Source organism: Octopus bimaculoides, chromosome 4 (genome assembly GCF_046866305.1).
Source record: "Octopus bimaculoides isolate indiv1 chromosome 4, ASM4686630v1, whole genome shotgun sequence".
Lineage (NCBI taxonomy): Eukaryota > Metazoa > Mollusca > Cephalopoda > Octopoda > Octopodidae > Octopus > Octopus bimaculoides.
The window spans coordinates 97,740,645-97,756,906 of NC_142931.1; the positions used below are offsets into that span (position 1 = coordinate 97,740,645).

The 16,262-nt window shown below is 38.1% G+C and overlaps 1 protein-coding gene across 1 annotated transcript; it reads right to left on the minus strand.

Moving 5' to 3' along the window:
• Positions 1-4,560: 4,560 nt before the first annotated feature.
• On the minus strand, positions 4,561-14,432 carry LOC149136156 (uncharacterized). Its single transcript, XM_089350099.1, has 6 exons — positions 11,216-14,432; positions 10,096-10,257; positions 8,655-8,817; positions 7,744-7,873; positions 6,611-6,976; positions 4,561-4,642 (listed from the first exon to the last, which is right to left on the minus strand). Exons 1-6 carry the CDS (start codon positions 14,375-14,377, stop codon positions 4,561-4,563), a joined length of 4,065 nt encoding a protein of 1,354 aa, XP_089206225.1. The 5' UTR covers positions 14,378-14,432.
• Between the last annotated feature and the right edge of the window lie 1,830 nt (positions 14,433-16,262).

Genomic DNA, 16,262 nt, shown 5'->3' on the forward strand with positions numbered 1-16,262 from the left:
AAAAAACTTGATTGTGAAAGTCTTGTTCATCCTGATGAGGGGGTCATTGCCGAGATGCACCTTAACTCGTAATCGGACCGCGACAGTGAACTCCCGAAATGGCAATAGATGTGTTTTGACTAGATTTTGTGGAACTCTCTTATGCTCTTTCGACTTCAACCTACCATGGTTTTTATGAAAAGAACTGCTTTGACATATTTTTAATAGAGGGGAGTAAAAACTCTTTTAGTCGTTTGATGTTTTTTTTTTGTTTTTTAGTCACTTGACACGCTTTAGTAATTCATTGTGGTTACTTATTTTAGTCGATCGTTTATAAATTTTCTTGACAGGCCTTTCTATATATTTTGTATTTTTATGTGCATATTTATTTTTTACCTTCTGTGATTTTATATATTTATTCCTTTATATGTTGAAGGCGATGGTAATGTTTGAATATGATCAAATGTATGGAAGTTTGTTTTTATATAGAGACGTTGACTCGAATTTGATGTTTGTTCTCTAATCAATGTCGTGTGTGTGTGTGTGTGTGTGTGTGTGTGTGTGTGTGTGTGTGTGTGTGTGTGTGTGTGTGTAGATAGCTAGCTAGCTATATATATATATATATATATATGTATATATATATATATATATATATATATATATATATATATATATATATAATAGATAGATAGATAGATAGATAGATAGATAGATAGATAGATAGATAGATAGATAGATAGATCATTTTGATAAAAAGAAAACGACATAAGCATTCTTTTTTTTTTTTAGGTTTCAGGTATACAGTTCCTTTCTGTTATAGACAATGTGTATGCTTTCTTATTTTTCATCGGTTGTTTTATTCTGGTTTTGTGGAATGATAAAGCATTAATCAGAATTTTCCAATTCCGTCTTTGAAAATAACCAAAGTGTGATCATCAAAACACAACAAAACCTATCACCAACTTTAATTTCGAGTAAAACTTCAATAAAAATATTCTGCTTAATATTCTGCTTAATATTCTGCTTAATACCACAGATTTGCTTGTCAGTTGTTTGACCATAACCAGTTGAGCATGTCTCTTAGTGGCTGACAATATGTGCATCTCTGACCATGAGCAGAAGTAGTGGGGTAGCATCATAGCCATGTGTTGAGAGGAATTCTTTGGGGTTTGAATAATTCACCTTTGGAAACATGGGTGTTTTGCTCATCATCCTTAAACAAACCTTATTCAGGGACTTTTTGAGTGGGATGGGCTACTCGACCTGAAGAAATTCTAACTGGGCCCCACCTGCGAGATCATGCGTTGTTTATCTTGATATGAAATCACCATGTCACGTACATATGGTTGTGTTGCATGTGCCTGGTGTACCCTTATCAGACGGATAGTTATGATGGGTATACTGAGCTTTGTATATTTTACCCCAGTGTCACTTTGATGGCATGCACTGCTCTCTCACTCGATAATAATAATAATAATAATAATAATAATAATAATAATAATAATAATAATAATAATAATAATAATAATACCAGCAGATGACAACGTTTCTCTAAAAGAAATGGAAAAACTTTCAAAATACAAAGACCTGGAAATAGAGATAACTCGAATGTGGAATCTAAAAACAGAAACAATTCCTATCATAGTAGGTGCCTTAGGTATAATAAAAAAATATTCAGACAAATACATAACAAAAACACCAGGACTTACAAATATATATAACATACAGAAAATTGCACTACTGGGTACTGCACACATTCTACGCAAAACACTTTCAATACAGTAAACATAAGAGCACCACAGCAAACCACAGCACATACCCAAGGCGCACAGAGCTGCGCTCGGTAGTGAAGTGAAAGCACGTTATAAAAATAAAACTACTGAACAATAATAATAATAATTATGGATGTATCAGTTCTGAATGAACTTGCTAGAAGAGTAAATGTTAGGACGAAACAAGCTGGAAAAATCAAGCAAAAATATAAAATCAAAGATTTTATAAACCACCCTGCAACCAAGGAACGAGTGAAACAACGAATACAACTGAACACAAACGGATCAGAAGGTATGACAAAAGAATCAAATTTTATCGATAAAACAGGGTATTCAAGACGGATGCAAAACTTTTACAAGGAAATTGACAAAAACAAGATAGAAGTACAGGAGTCACCTAAGACTAAGAAAATGGAAGAGTTCTGGAAGAAGGTATGGAGCAACAAAAAAGAAAATAATGCTGAAGTTCACTGGATAGAACGTGAGAAAGTGAGACTGGATGAAGTTGAGGAACAAGAACGGGAGACAATAGGAGTAGAAGAGCTAAGATGTCTTCTTAGAAAGTATCGCAAATGGAGAACCGCAGAAGTGGACCGGATCCCTAACTTCTGGCTGAATTGTTTGACAGAAGTACATCAAAATTTTGCTGCGTCCCTAACTGATGTCATCCAGAACCCAGAGCAAATGCTACCAAAAACTGAAAACACGAAAAATTCAAAGAACTACTGACCAATTACATATCTCAACACCACCTTCACGATCCTCATATCGATACTAACTGAAAGAATACACACTTTCCTTGAACAGAACTCTTTCCTTCCACAATCTCAAAAAAGGTTTAAAAGGAATTCTTATGGATGCAAAGATCAATTACTCATAAACAAAATTATTGTAGAGAATTGCCGGAGCAACATGAAGAACCTGGCTACAGGAAAGTGTTTGATGGTGTCCCACGTGATTGGCTACTCAAGGCCCTTGAGATATACAAGATCTCTCATGCATTCTCCAAATTCTTACAAGGTAGCATGGCCAAGTGGAATACACCTCTCCTTCCACCAGGCCAACGTTCTTCAAAACGGTTCTAACCCTAAATGCAGATTCTGCGATAAATTTGACGAAACAATAGACCGTCTCGTCTCGAGATGTCCTGTATTGACACCAAACGAATACAAAAATCGCTACAATAGGGTAGGGCAGTCTTTACATTGGGAAATATGTAAACACTACAAAATCAACACTCCTTACTGGTATGAACATCATCCTGAACCAGTCATTGAAGGTAAAAATGCTACTATCCTCTGAGATTTTCCAGTCAACACCAATGGAACAATCCAGGCTAATCAACTAGACATAATTATTAAAGACAGGGAAGAAAATACTTGTACGCTAATAAATGTAAGTGCTCCCATAGATAAAAATATATCTGTAAAGGAATTTGACAATTTAAGTAAATATAAGAACCAGGAAACTGAAATACAAAAGATGTGGCATCTTAAAACGAGAACTGTCCCTGTTATTGTGGGTGCCCTAGGTATGATAAAAACGGGATGTCAGAAACATCTAGATAATATCCCAGGAGAACCATGTCTCAGAGAAATCCAAAAGATTGTGCTAACAAGTACTTCCCGCATCCTTAGAAAAACCCTGTCAATTTAAATGTCTGTGTCGTATTACATGAAGATATTTTGCTACTTTCCCTCCCACTCTACCTCCCCAAGCTTTTAGTCATACTGTAACATCTCTTATTCTTCTCTCGCCCTAGGACGCAGATTAAAAGTAAATAACAATAATAATAATAATAATAAATACTAACCAATTCCTGTACATTAAATTATATTTCATATAAACAAAACTTTCCAAAAAAGACACATATTAAATAAACACCAGTAAATAAAAATAAAGACATAAATTCAACTTAATAACAGTACTTTACACCAAATAAACACTAAAAAAGCTACACATATATATTTACAATATAATATGAACACAACATGCAATGAGTTCAAATCTAACAGAAGTCAAATTGACCTTTCATGCTCTCGAAGTCGATAAAAAATTACCCATCGAAGGCTGCCTCGTGTTATTTATTCCGGCTCTTCGTAGTCTGAATTTAAATCTCGGCATGTCCCACCTGGATGGTGAACTTAATCCATTACCAAGTTTAAACCCACTACGTGGTACCTTTAGGAGAGTTCATACACTGTATTACAAGCTTTCGGGACAGGTCTCTAGTTTGAAGACACTTTTTTCCTTCCCTCTCTCCAGCAATTTTAGAAGCCCTCTAAAAAGAGTCATTCCCCCCACTTCTCAATAAAGAGTAAAATAATCATAAATAGAAAAAGTCATAAATTTGATCAACACGAAAACCCAAACCACTGTAATACATTTCCGATGACTAATGAAATTTATGAATTCATAACCAACCATGGCAGTTCAAAGCATCCTGATTATATGAGCAACGTTGGACATAAAGCTACGATAATATCCCACCAGTTTACCATACATTTACGAGTAGCTGCTGCAACACAGTCCGTTACATCAGACAAAACTTGACAGAAAAAAAATGAGTTGGTAACACAACAATCTTAAATACAATTTGAAAACCAAACGGAAGGAGATTCGCTTGTAAAGTAAGATTTATAGCTATGTACAATTATGCATAGATAATACAACCTATGAATAAACTAAGACCAGATACTGAAACTCAAGAAATAAGGGTGAAGGAAATGTTAACTCGTGCCGTAGCTACATTCTCATTAAGATAAGATCATTGCGTGAATGTTGCCTATTAAAACAGCAATAATGAATATCATAAAACAGCAATAATGAATATCATTAAAAGCAATTCAACCTGACATTTAGGTGTGTTGATAGACCCAGCTAGTTTATTGCTTCAATAAACGTAGAGAAAAAATAAGGGAACAGGAAAAATATCACTAATTTTTATTAGTGATATTGGTAAAATTTTAACAAACGTTCGTACACTCATATATAAATATAAATATATATGTGTGTGTATGTATGCGCGCGCGCGTTATATGCATGTCTATGTTTGTGTATATATTTGTATATATATATATATATATATATATATATATATATATATATATATATATATATATATATATATATATATATATATATGTACACATATATATCACACATACAGATCAAAATTCATACATATGTATACACATGCAAACTCTGCCATACATGCACACACAAACACATACGTGAGTGAATAAACAAAGGAAAGGAAGGAACACTCAATATGCATTTAGTTAGAGTTAAAAATATCAAGTAAGAGTTTGGACTCAGTTTCACATTACTTTAAGTTTCGTGGTTGTAGAACACACCCAACTTCGATAAGAACTGAGAGAATTTAAAGGAAATTTAAAATCTGTTTAGGCCTACATTGACCAACTCAGGTCACGTAGTTGTTTTTAGCCATTATATCGACATATGTTTGTTTTTGTGATGAGAAGAAAGAATGAAAGAATAAGTCTGTGTGTATGTATGTGTATGTGAGCTGTTCATGTCTGGTCCACCTCTTGAAACATTTGAACACCACAAAGAACACCATAATTCGACAAAGGTATTATTCACTCAAACTGATCCATAACTGATTGGAAATTTGTTATAAATGTATATTTTTCTATATATTTTACTTCTTAGAATACTGAAGCACAAAGCAGTAAACCTATACATAATATCGAGTAAATATGGGAGTAAAACAAAAAAAAACTTCGGATAGTAGGGGTCGAAAGCTGTCCCTGGTGCTCGGACCCTCATCTTTTGTTACTATGACAGAAGCTCTCCTAAAGGACTAAAGCAATCCATCGAACTTTATCCTCCATTTTAGAAACTTTATTCTTAGCAGCGAGAATTGTATGTTATTCGGCTCATAAGATTTTAAAAGACTTGAGATAGACGGGAAACAATTTTGGGGGCGGGGACATTGAAACTCGAAGCAGTAAAGAAACAAATAATAGCCTGTGAATTTCGGGTTTAAAAAACCGTTTGGATAGAAAAGGAATTATTTCTTGCTTACCTTTGTTTTTAAACCGTTATGGCTTCAACAATATATATATATATATATATATATATATATATATATATATATATATATATATATATATATATATATATCAAAAAAATTCCAACGTCCAACGTGTGTGTTGGCACATCTGTTGCGCTGCTTCTAAGTTATGTGTTAAACGTGCAGCTTCCCTTTCTTTTCCTTTTGTTTTTCCTCTTTTTTTTGTTATAAACAATGAACCTACACGCATCCAGATGTAACTAAATAATATATTGATTACCAACCTCCAGCGTGTTATTAATTTGGGATCCTAGTCTGTGTATGAGTATAGCTTCCTTAATTCTTAACTTACCCAAATTTCTTTCATTCGCCTCAATTGTGACTGTTATGCTTTTGTCAGTGTTCCGGCATCTGCCTAGATGTTTTCTGAAGGAGGAAGCTCTTGTGTTCAGATGTTCTTTGATGCAGATGTGTAACGGTCTTGTTGTGCTACTCACATAGAACTTGTTGCATTTGCTACATTGTATTCTATACACAACATTTACCCGTTGGCATAAATGTGTCACGGATGGGACAATTTGTTAGTGCGCATTGATTGTTGTCCTTTGTTCGTTTCTTTGCGAGGTGTCCTCTCAGAGAGGGGCCGGAGTGGGCTAGTTGTATGTCTAGCCCTTCTCTTCATATGGCTCTTCGGATGGCTGTAGTTATCCTCACGCTAAAATGGGGTATTTTAAGGAAGCATGTGTTGCTGGGTTTTCTATGTGTTCGGCGTGTTGGTCGTTTTGGGTACTTAAGCCGATTTACAATGGATCTAGGATACCCGTTGGTTTTCAAAATATCTTGGAAGCGTGTAGTGTGGGTCACCTTATCCTCCGTTCTGCTGCACTTGCCTTGGATGCGTGCAAGTTCATTTCTGGCGTATCCTATTTTGACACCGAGTGGAAGTGCTGAATTGTATTGGACAAACATATCTCTACTGGCTACTTTCCTGTAGAACTCGGTGTAGATCACCCCTTCTTCCGTTATATTTAGTTTGAAGTCAAGTAATGATAGCGATCCAGTGATTTCGGGATGTTCTATAGTGAACTTTAACAATAACATGTTCATGTCCATGTTATTGAACGTCGTGAATATTCTCTCAGCCTCTTTACGGGAGGTTGTGAGTATGAGGATGTCACCTAGGTAACTGGTGAAGAAGGCGCATAACTTATAAGCAGCGCAACAGATGTACTAACACAACACACACGAGATTGAGACATAGCTGACCTCATGCACTTCTCATGAGGAATTCCGGAAGGAGCTTCGTGTGACCACTACTGAGACGCTTCCGAAGAAAGAAAAGCCGTTGGAAAACAGATTATAGCAGCGACTCCATCTAAGAATATCTGAAGAAGGAATTGTATTCCGAAATATCATCGGACTATAGATAACTAAATTAGAACAGGTATATAGTCCATTTTTTGTATTATAGTGCATTGTTGTACCATTCAAAACTTTTTATTCTATATATATATATATATATATATATATATATATATATATATATATATATACACACACACACATATATATATATATATATACATACATACACGCATATATATACGTGTACAGTAATCCCTCTCAACTATCGCGGGTGGTACGTTCGAAAACCTCCCTCAGAAATAATTGAAATCTAAAACATATAAATACTTATTGGCCGCGGAAACCCAGATATACTGAGGAGTCCGCGATATAATATACATATATTAGCCAGAAAAATTCGCGATGTACTGAGTGCGTGATAGGTGAACCGTGATATGGTGAGGGATTATTGTATACGTGTATATGCGCGCGCGTGTGTATTTATGTATTCTTCTGGTGGTGCTTTAGAAGTGTGAACATTGATTGAGTTCTCATGAGAGGTAGATGGACGAGTTGAGAGAACCAACTAGAAATTTTATCGATTCTCACTGTATGATCATGACCATCAAGATGTGTCCAAAGGCTAAAAGTCCCAGACAAGCGATTCTAAGTTTGTTCCGGAGGATGATATACCTCATCGGTCTCAGAACTGTGATCTGGTCTTGTTCCGAGTTAAAGTCTTAGTTACAGAAAAATCTATTAAAGTCTTGAAGATCTGATATAGATATATTGACTTATATAGGGCAAATATTGTCAAGTTATACATCTGTTATAGACAAGAGATAGACCTAGACTTGCGTTATAAACCTGTTATAGAGCTAACCTATCACATACCCGTATGACTCGAAAAAGTTAAAAGTAACAAGATGACTCCATGAAGAGTAAACGATGAATTTAGAATATCGCATTTATAGGAAATAAGTTATTTACAACTACATTTGGAAGAAGTATGTTTAATACCATATTTGTGAGAGCATATATAGTATACATCTGTAATTTATCATCTAGAGAGGATTCGATCTTCAAAAACTGCCGCCTATGTGTCAAGAGAAGGAGGTAGATAGACAGAGAGACAGAGACAGACAGACAGACAGACAGATACATAGATAGATAGATAGATAGAGAGAGAGAGAGAGAGAGAGAGAGAGAGAGAGACAGAGAGAGAGAGAGAGAGAGAGGTTGGTTAGCTGATGACGAGTGATATTACGTCAGACTGCTAGGATATAGACATATTTTACAGGTCGGATCGTTCCAATGATTGATTGAAAGTAAAATCTGCAACAAACAAGGAACAAGATTAGAACCTTGATGTAACGAGGGACAGAGTGCAGCTGTATATGTGCTCGTTCGAATCTAGATGTAATCTGGAATACTTAAAAGATTTGACAGTTAACATATGTGCCGAGGTCAAAGTAAATATATAAACTATATCTTTACTTAAAGTAAAATCTTTAACTAACACCAGAATATCTCAACACTCAACAGATGTGACATGTCAACTGCTTGTTCTGTATTGGAATACTTGTAAGGAATTAAACATCCCAACAGAAGAATAAATAGTCTGTTATCAGATTGGTAGTTGTTAATGAAAACACTGTAATTTCTGTTCTGTGAGTGTTCTAGCTGATAGAAGAAATAAATGTCATGACATAGTGATCATTTAAGACGAAAGCATGATGTCTTAATTCACATTGATTAATATGGTGTAATTATCTGATTATAAACACAAGGAAAAACTGTGAAATATTCCTGGCATTCAACTTCGTTAAAGCTTGCAGTATATAACACAAAGTTATTTTATGGTGCAGTGAAAGTTTTATTGAACTAATCACTGTCTTGGCAGACTGTCATTAGTTGTGGTTACTGGTAGGGAGTTTACAGAGAGAGGGACCGAGAAGTAGTGCCAATGAGAGAAAGGGGGAGGAAAGAGAAATGAGGGAGTGAAAGAAAGAGAGAGAGAGAGAGAGAGAAAGAGAGAGAGAGAAAGAGAGAGAGAAAGATAGAGAGAAAGAAAGATAGAGAGAACTGTGAGATAAAGATAAATTGAGAGAAAGAGAAAAGTGTCTACAGAGTGAGAAATGAAAAGGATAATAATGGTAGTATGACGAGAAGGAGTGGTGGTGAAGAAGGGGGGGACAAGGTGGCAGAAGAGAGGAGGAGGACGAATAGTAGGCGGAAGAGGAAGCACAAAAACAGCGACAAAAGCAACAAATCCAATCGCCTAACAACCAGAAAACAACAGAAATACAATAAACAACACTAAATATAAACACAACAGCAAAAAAAGTAAAGTATTGCAGAAAGATTAAATGTGATATAAATAAACAAAAATATTTTCTTAGTTTCCCCGAATATCAAAACGATAAACAATAAAAGAATGGCAATTGGGTATTGGTTCCGTTTCATCGTTTTCGTCTGTCGAGAATTAGCTTTCTCTTTTTTTGATCATCTCTTCCTCAAAAACTTGCCAATACACTTCTCTTCTTTTAGCTATCTCACCATCAAAAATTTACCATTATCTCTACTCTTCTTCTGAATCTCTCTCTCACTCTCCCTTTTTGCCTCCCTCTCTCTTTCTCTTTCTCTCTCATTCTCTGCCTCTCAAAAAAAAATACGTTTTATCCAAGATGATGTGCATAATATTTTCTCGGTGTACGCAATCTAAGCAGCAATAAATTATGAAAGATATCCGTGTGTTTCATTACCGTATTCTTTTAATACTTTTATTCTTTTACTTGTTTCAGTCATTTCACTGCGGCCATGCTGGAGCACCGCCTTTAGTCGAACAAATCGACCCCAGGACATATTCTTTGTAAGCCTTTCTATCGGTCTATTTTGCCGAACTGCTAAACACACCAACATCGGTTATTATCAAGCGATGGTGGGGGAATAAATATTCACTGTCCGCTCTGTATCTCTGAAGTAACAGATTTCATTTATGCCAGCATGTGCAGATTCGCGTCCTTGACAGGCTCTAAGAAGGGCGATTGCTGCCGGGATGATATTTGTCCTGCTCCGGTATACAGTGATTTCTCGACTGTCGTGGGTATTACGTTCCAAAACCTTCCACAGAAGTAATTCAAATCTAAAAAATATAAATACACTAGCAGAAATACCTGGCGTTGCCCGGGTTAAAGAGAATAATGAAATCTAAAAACGCCGTCTAGACTACGCATCATCTTTATATATATATAGATGTATATACACACACGCACCCAAACACACGTATATATATGTATATCAATATAAATATATGAACGTCAATGAAGTTTCGTAAAAGAAGGTGATCATGTACATACTTTCTTGCTGTTGTGATTATAACACCTCGTTGTAAACAATGTTCCTTGTTTTCCCTTGTGGAGCATATACAAATAGGTTTTTTTTTGCTGCCCACTCTTGAGCAGCCAACATACAGTTGTCCATGTGAGAAGCAGGGCTCTTCCAAGAGAAGACCAGCTACAGACAGTGTTTGACCCTGAGATTTGTTTATGGACATGGCAAAAGTCACACGAAGGGGGAATTGTAGTCTTCTGAATGTAAAAGGAATGTCTGCTCCTGATGGAGTAAGAGGAATTCTTGGAATAAAGACGTCATCCCCTTTTGCACATCCAGAAAGAATGGTAGCCTCGATAACGTGTGACATCATTTTCTTTATCATGAGTCGTGTTCCATTGCAAAGTCTTGGTGGTTCCAGATTGCGGAGCAGCATAACAGGCGTTCCAACTTTAAGTGATAATATGTGGGGAAGTAGTCCTGGAGTCTCCAACGAATTGAGAAATTCAGGAGGATAGTTCACCACTTCATTTGTATCTGGAACTGTATCAACAGACTTGTAAGTTTGAAGATTGCCGGGAAGAGAATGCATCAGGTGTTGATTAATTTTTGTAACAGCTACGTTTTTTGGAGCTAATATTGCTCTTTCACATAGCCAATTGTGATTTTGGTAGTTTTGTTTAAAGTTGGGAAAGACTTTGTGTTTGAGGTCATCTACAGAATTAACAACAGCACAAAATGGCCATACTTCTATTTCTTCTGCAGCATCGAGAGGCACCTTGCCATCACCAATTGTCAAAATGTCCTGTGAGAATTTTTTTGACATTTGGTCGCCGTGTAGCTGAGCTCTCATGTTAGTGTTAAGAGTGAGGATAGTAACATGATGCCACAGGGTAGAGGACTTTAGGCATGCTTGGACCTCATCTGCTCTAGTGCCTTTTGGAATGACAGGAAGAGTTTGCCTGAAATCACCTGACAACAGAAGCGTAACACCTCCCAATGGAGCGTGACAGTCTCGGATGTCTTTCAGGGCTCTATCTAATGCTTCCAAAGCTCTCTTGTGAGCCATGGTGCATTCATCCCAGACAATTAGATGACACCTTTTAAGTACCTGCCCTTGATCTGAGCTTTTGGTGATGTTGCATGAAGGCATCTCAGATGCTGCTAAATTTAAAGGGAGTTTAAAAGTCGAGTGTGCTGTCCTGCCACCGGGTAACAAAGTAGCTGCAATCCCAGAGGAAGCCACAGCTACTGCGATGTCCTGATGCTGCCTAACTTCTGCAAGGAGAAGCTTTGTTATAAATGTTTTCCCTGTCCCTCCAGGAGCATCGAGGAAGAAGATTCGTCCATCACATTGGCGTACACTGTTAATAATAGTTGTGTAGGCCTGCAGCTGGTCCGGAAGTAATTTATGCTTGTTTTCAGCAATGTAGTTTGAAAGCGCTTGAGTGTCGTAAGATGTTTCACGAATGACAGCAGTGGGAAGGCTATTTGACCCTGACCTGAATGTCTGTGGCAGGCCATATGTGGACAATTCATTACCACCCAGTGCAGCAATTCTGTCTTCAATGTCAATGAGAGTTTTATTGTAAACTTCATTGCTGATACCCTCCATGTCAGGATAGAGCCGTTGAGCTTGCCGGTGAAAGTCTTCAGCCAGGTTGTCCCTGTACTTGAGCCATAGATTTGCAGGGTCACACAGTTCGCATGTCTGAAGTAATACTGCAAACAGTGCCCTGAGACTTTTAGGTGATTCTGATAAAGCAGCCTCTCCAAAAGTTGCATCCCATTGTGCACCATCTTCCAACAGTCCTTGTCGATAGCAGGCTTCTCTGTATGTTGTGCAGACATGTCCATGAACGGTTTTTAGGTCCTGGAAAGACTTGGGTCCTCTGACCTCATGCAGCAGTAGGCGGAGGTAGAAGCACTCTTGTTGAGTGGGATGCACTGTGTATACTCGTCCAAGGCAAGTATCAAACTTAATGCCAGGGTATCCACAAACATTTTGACCTGCTTTCCTTGGTCTCCATTTTTTTTCATTCCAAGTGTAGTATGATGGAATCTGTGGATACAGTAAGGTCTGAGCGAATGGATCCAGTTGACAGAGCTTGAAGAATGCAGTGAGTGTGCTATCCCTTGGTTGCTCTGCCAACAGAGAAGCATTAGCATCGGTGAAGTAGACTCTTTGACCGTTTTCTAGGTGCACTGCAAGCTGTTGAATGGCGGGGTGTCGTTGGTGAAGTGGAAAGCCAAAGATGCGCCAGAAAGCCTCGTTGCTACTTATGTAGCGTCCCACCTGATAGTGTGTTACCTCATCATGGCAGTATTGTTGTTGAAGTCCAAACATTGCCGCGTCAGAACCCTTGTTGATATACTTGCAAACATACTTGATGGACTTAACGGAGTTGCAAAACTCAACGTTGATGTGGGCATTGAAAATCTTTGACAGGAGTGGGCAGTAGGGAACAATCCATCTGTTATCAACCTCGTGCTGTCCTATATTTGCTGTGAAACCGCCGTTTTGTGGTTTTCTCCGTCTGTATGAGGGATACCCATTAGCACCTGTCTGAGTTGCTTGTAGGAACTTCCTTGGAAACTTTTTTGAACATACGCCATCTTTCAAACATGGTGAGTTAATGTTGAATCCACGCCCACATGGACCATGTATCATGTTTGCTTTAACTATGTCGTATAGTACCTTGTCTAAAGCTGGATCAGGAAGTTCTGCAGAGATTATCTTGTCGATGTCAGTTGATTTGATCTTCGTTGAGAACCAAAGCAGGATATGAGCATGTGGAAGGCCCCTTTTTTGCCATTCGATTGTGTACATGTCACACTGTGTGGGTCCGAAGATTTGCCCTTTTTTGATGAGGTCCATGAGAGTAATTAATTTCAGATGGAAAACTCGGGCGAGGATGTCATGCCTGTCTTTAGGCTTTTGACCGAAGAAGAGTTCGGCCTGAATCTCCTTCCACTTGGGATTGCATGTGAAAGTGATGAATAAGTCAGGCCTGCCGTAATGGCGGACAAAGGTCATTGCATCCTGTGTTCTTTCATGCATATATCGGGGACTTCCAGTGAATGTGGAAGGCAAGATGCAAAGTCTTCCTATGCTTGTTGGAGCAGCATCATTGTTGATAGCATCTCGGAGATGGATGTAGCTGTCAGAGCGCAATTTTTGTTGATGTGATGTGATGAAACACAATCTCTCTGATTCCATTTTTGCACACATATCAACTGCAATTTGATGAAACAGATCTCGAAACTGGTGGAGGTGATTACAGGAGTCGTTTCGTGTCATAAATCGGTATGCGTAGAAGTCCATGCAGGATACTTGCTTATTCAGATATTCATGACGATCTTGTGGATGTTGCTGTTGTATACCGATGTGGTAGCCATCCTCACCGTAAACAAACAGAAGTGGATACTGAAGTGTGTCGTATGATCTGTGTGTTTCGGTAATTCGTTGGACGGTGGTGTCACGTCGCCTAAGGACAATGTCTCTGGGATTGTGCTGTTCACCGTGAAGGAGTACAGCTATTTCATTGCATGTGGGTGCATTGTAACGGCCTGCATGTTCTGTAGATGGTCTTTTCTGAGCATCTATGACAACATTGAAATTAGAAGAAGCTTCTGTTTCTAAGGCATACTTGAAGCTGCGTACGTAGCTGTTTGTCTGGTGCAGCAGGTCTTGAAGTTGCATTATCAATTGAAATTTAGTGCCATTGGAAATGGAGTTTCGTCGGGTGGCTTGTTCATGTAAATTACCTACAAAGTACAGTTGAAGGAATTGAGGATCTTGATTTTCAGCAGGTTCGAGCGATCCTATCCTATGGTAAACATGTCCCTGCACTTTGAAAGTTGGCATAAACCCACCTTCTTGAACAACATTAGCGCCGAAAGATGTCATTTGGAATGCACAGTTGTACTTGCGGATGTTATTTAGGAAATGTTTCGACTCTGTATTTGTGCCATCGTAGAGTGACTTTAACAGCTGTGGTGGATCCTACAGGGGAGTGATGTTAACTTTTCCATTAGCGCAACACATAGCAGGAGTTTCTCTGGACCACTTATTAGCATTGCAGAAAGAGCAAGTGAGGGACATATCTCCAATCTGGGTGGCCATCATATTGAATGTTAGGGTTGTAGCTGAAAGCCTTTAATAACCATCGTGAGTTGCATGGCGTTGAAAAGCCTCGTCTATGAGCTCTTTGTTGAATGGAACTCTGCAGCATAATATATGTTTGTTGTAATGTCTGAGAAGCTCGCACAGCAGCCATGTTGGCAGCATTCCTGAGCAGTCGTGTAGCACGTTTTTTTTTCTTTTCTGCCGCTCGTGCAGCAGCAGTTGAGGCAGCATCAGCAGTTCGTCGTACTTTACGCTGGTGTTGAGTCTGTGCAGCCCGTGCAGCAGCAGTTGATGCAGCATCAGCAGTTCGTCGAAGTGTTTGCTGGTGATCTGTTTGGAGTGCTCTTGAAGTGGCTGTACGTTCAGCATTTTGTGATCGTCTAATGTCAGTTTCCAATGACGATTCATTTGCCCTTCTTGCTGATGATGTTGCACCTTTCGCAGTTATGCGTCCAATTGAAGAAGTCTTTCTTCGGGGCATGATCTAAAATAAGCATGATGAAATGCAGTGAGTACACTGTGAAGTATGAAATATTAATGGAATGGTTATTATGTAAGTGTAGATAAGTTGCAAACTTGCAAATGCTGCGATAATAATGAAGTGGTATTAGAACGGATAGCAGTAAAGTGGTGCTATAGTCGTGTTGGGTCCTTAGAACTGTCGTTAGGGTAGGAAGGTTAGAGTTGAATTGGATGACAATATATTTGACTTGACAGGGTAGCATGTGGTTAATGTCTGTTACCATCTTCCATTATATCGTCGTGAGAATTAATTTGTATTTACCTGCCGTGGTACTTAAATGAGAATGAGATGTAAGGGAACAATGTTTTGGAGATTCCGGTTCGAATTGAGATCAGTGTTTTTGTTTCATTTTTGACACGTAATACTTAAATAGTGGAAGAGATATAATGTTGCTGTGGACTGGAAGTATGCCATAAGTTAGAAATTGTTTTTGATTAAAACACAACCGGGACGCTAAGTAAGACATGTGTAAAGTTTGAATGAAATTGGTTGTGTAGTTCTCGAGTTTTAGGGATTCACACAGACAGACAGACAGACAAACACACACACACACACACACACACACACACACACGCATTCCCAACACATGTAGGATTCCTCACCATACAGGTTACAGGCACAGCTGTAAGATGCATTACGGATCTATAGCAATTGGAAGGGCATGACCCAATTGAAATAACAACGTGTGACGTTTGGAGTAAAGGGAAATGAAAGTGTCGCCTCTGGAGTTTGCAAATGACCACTATACTGATAGGTAACTGTGCAAACAAAATTTACAATCGATAAATGTCTTAGAACAACCAGTCACTCATCTGGGAAGGCCTTGAAATCAATGTTACCAACTGGGGACTATGTGTGTCGCAGTGATAATAGAAAGACTCAAAGGAGGTCTGCAACGAAATAATTTTACTCAACACTTTGCAAGTGAATCAGTGGAGGCAAAGATGCGTCTCATTTACTTGACAATTTATGCACCACATTGCAGAAATCACAATGTAAGTATATCTGAAAGGATAGTCTTACACTGTTGTACGGTTGAATTATAAATAATGCTCATCTGTTATGTTCGGGTGACCTTATAGCTTCCAATGGTACAACTGTATTCGTTTTTGCTTAGGAAAAATGACTAAATTGTGGGTGTGA

Excerpts from the sequence above, each read along its gene's own strand:
- LOC149136156 (XM_089350099.1), bottom strand. The coding sequence starts at position 14,377 with ATGACATCTTTCGGCGCTAATGTTGTTCAAGAAGGTGGGTTTATGCCA. Across the intron at positions 7,874-8,654 it reads GAGTGTTGAGATATTCTGGT|ACTTTAACTCGGAACAAGAC; the intron begins GTTAGTTAAAGA and ends TCTGTAACTAAG. Across the intron at positions 6,977-7,743 it reads TTGATGGTCATGATCATACA|TTACCTAGGTGACATCCTCA; the intron begins GTGAGAATCGAT and ends CTTCTTCACCAG.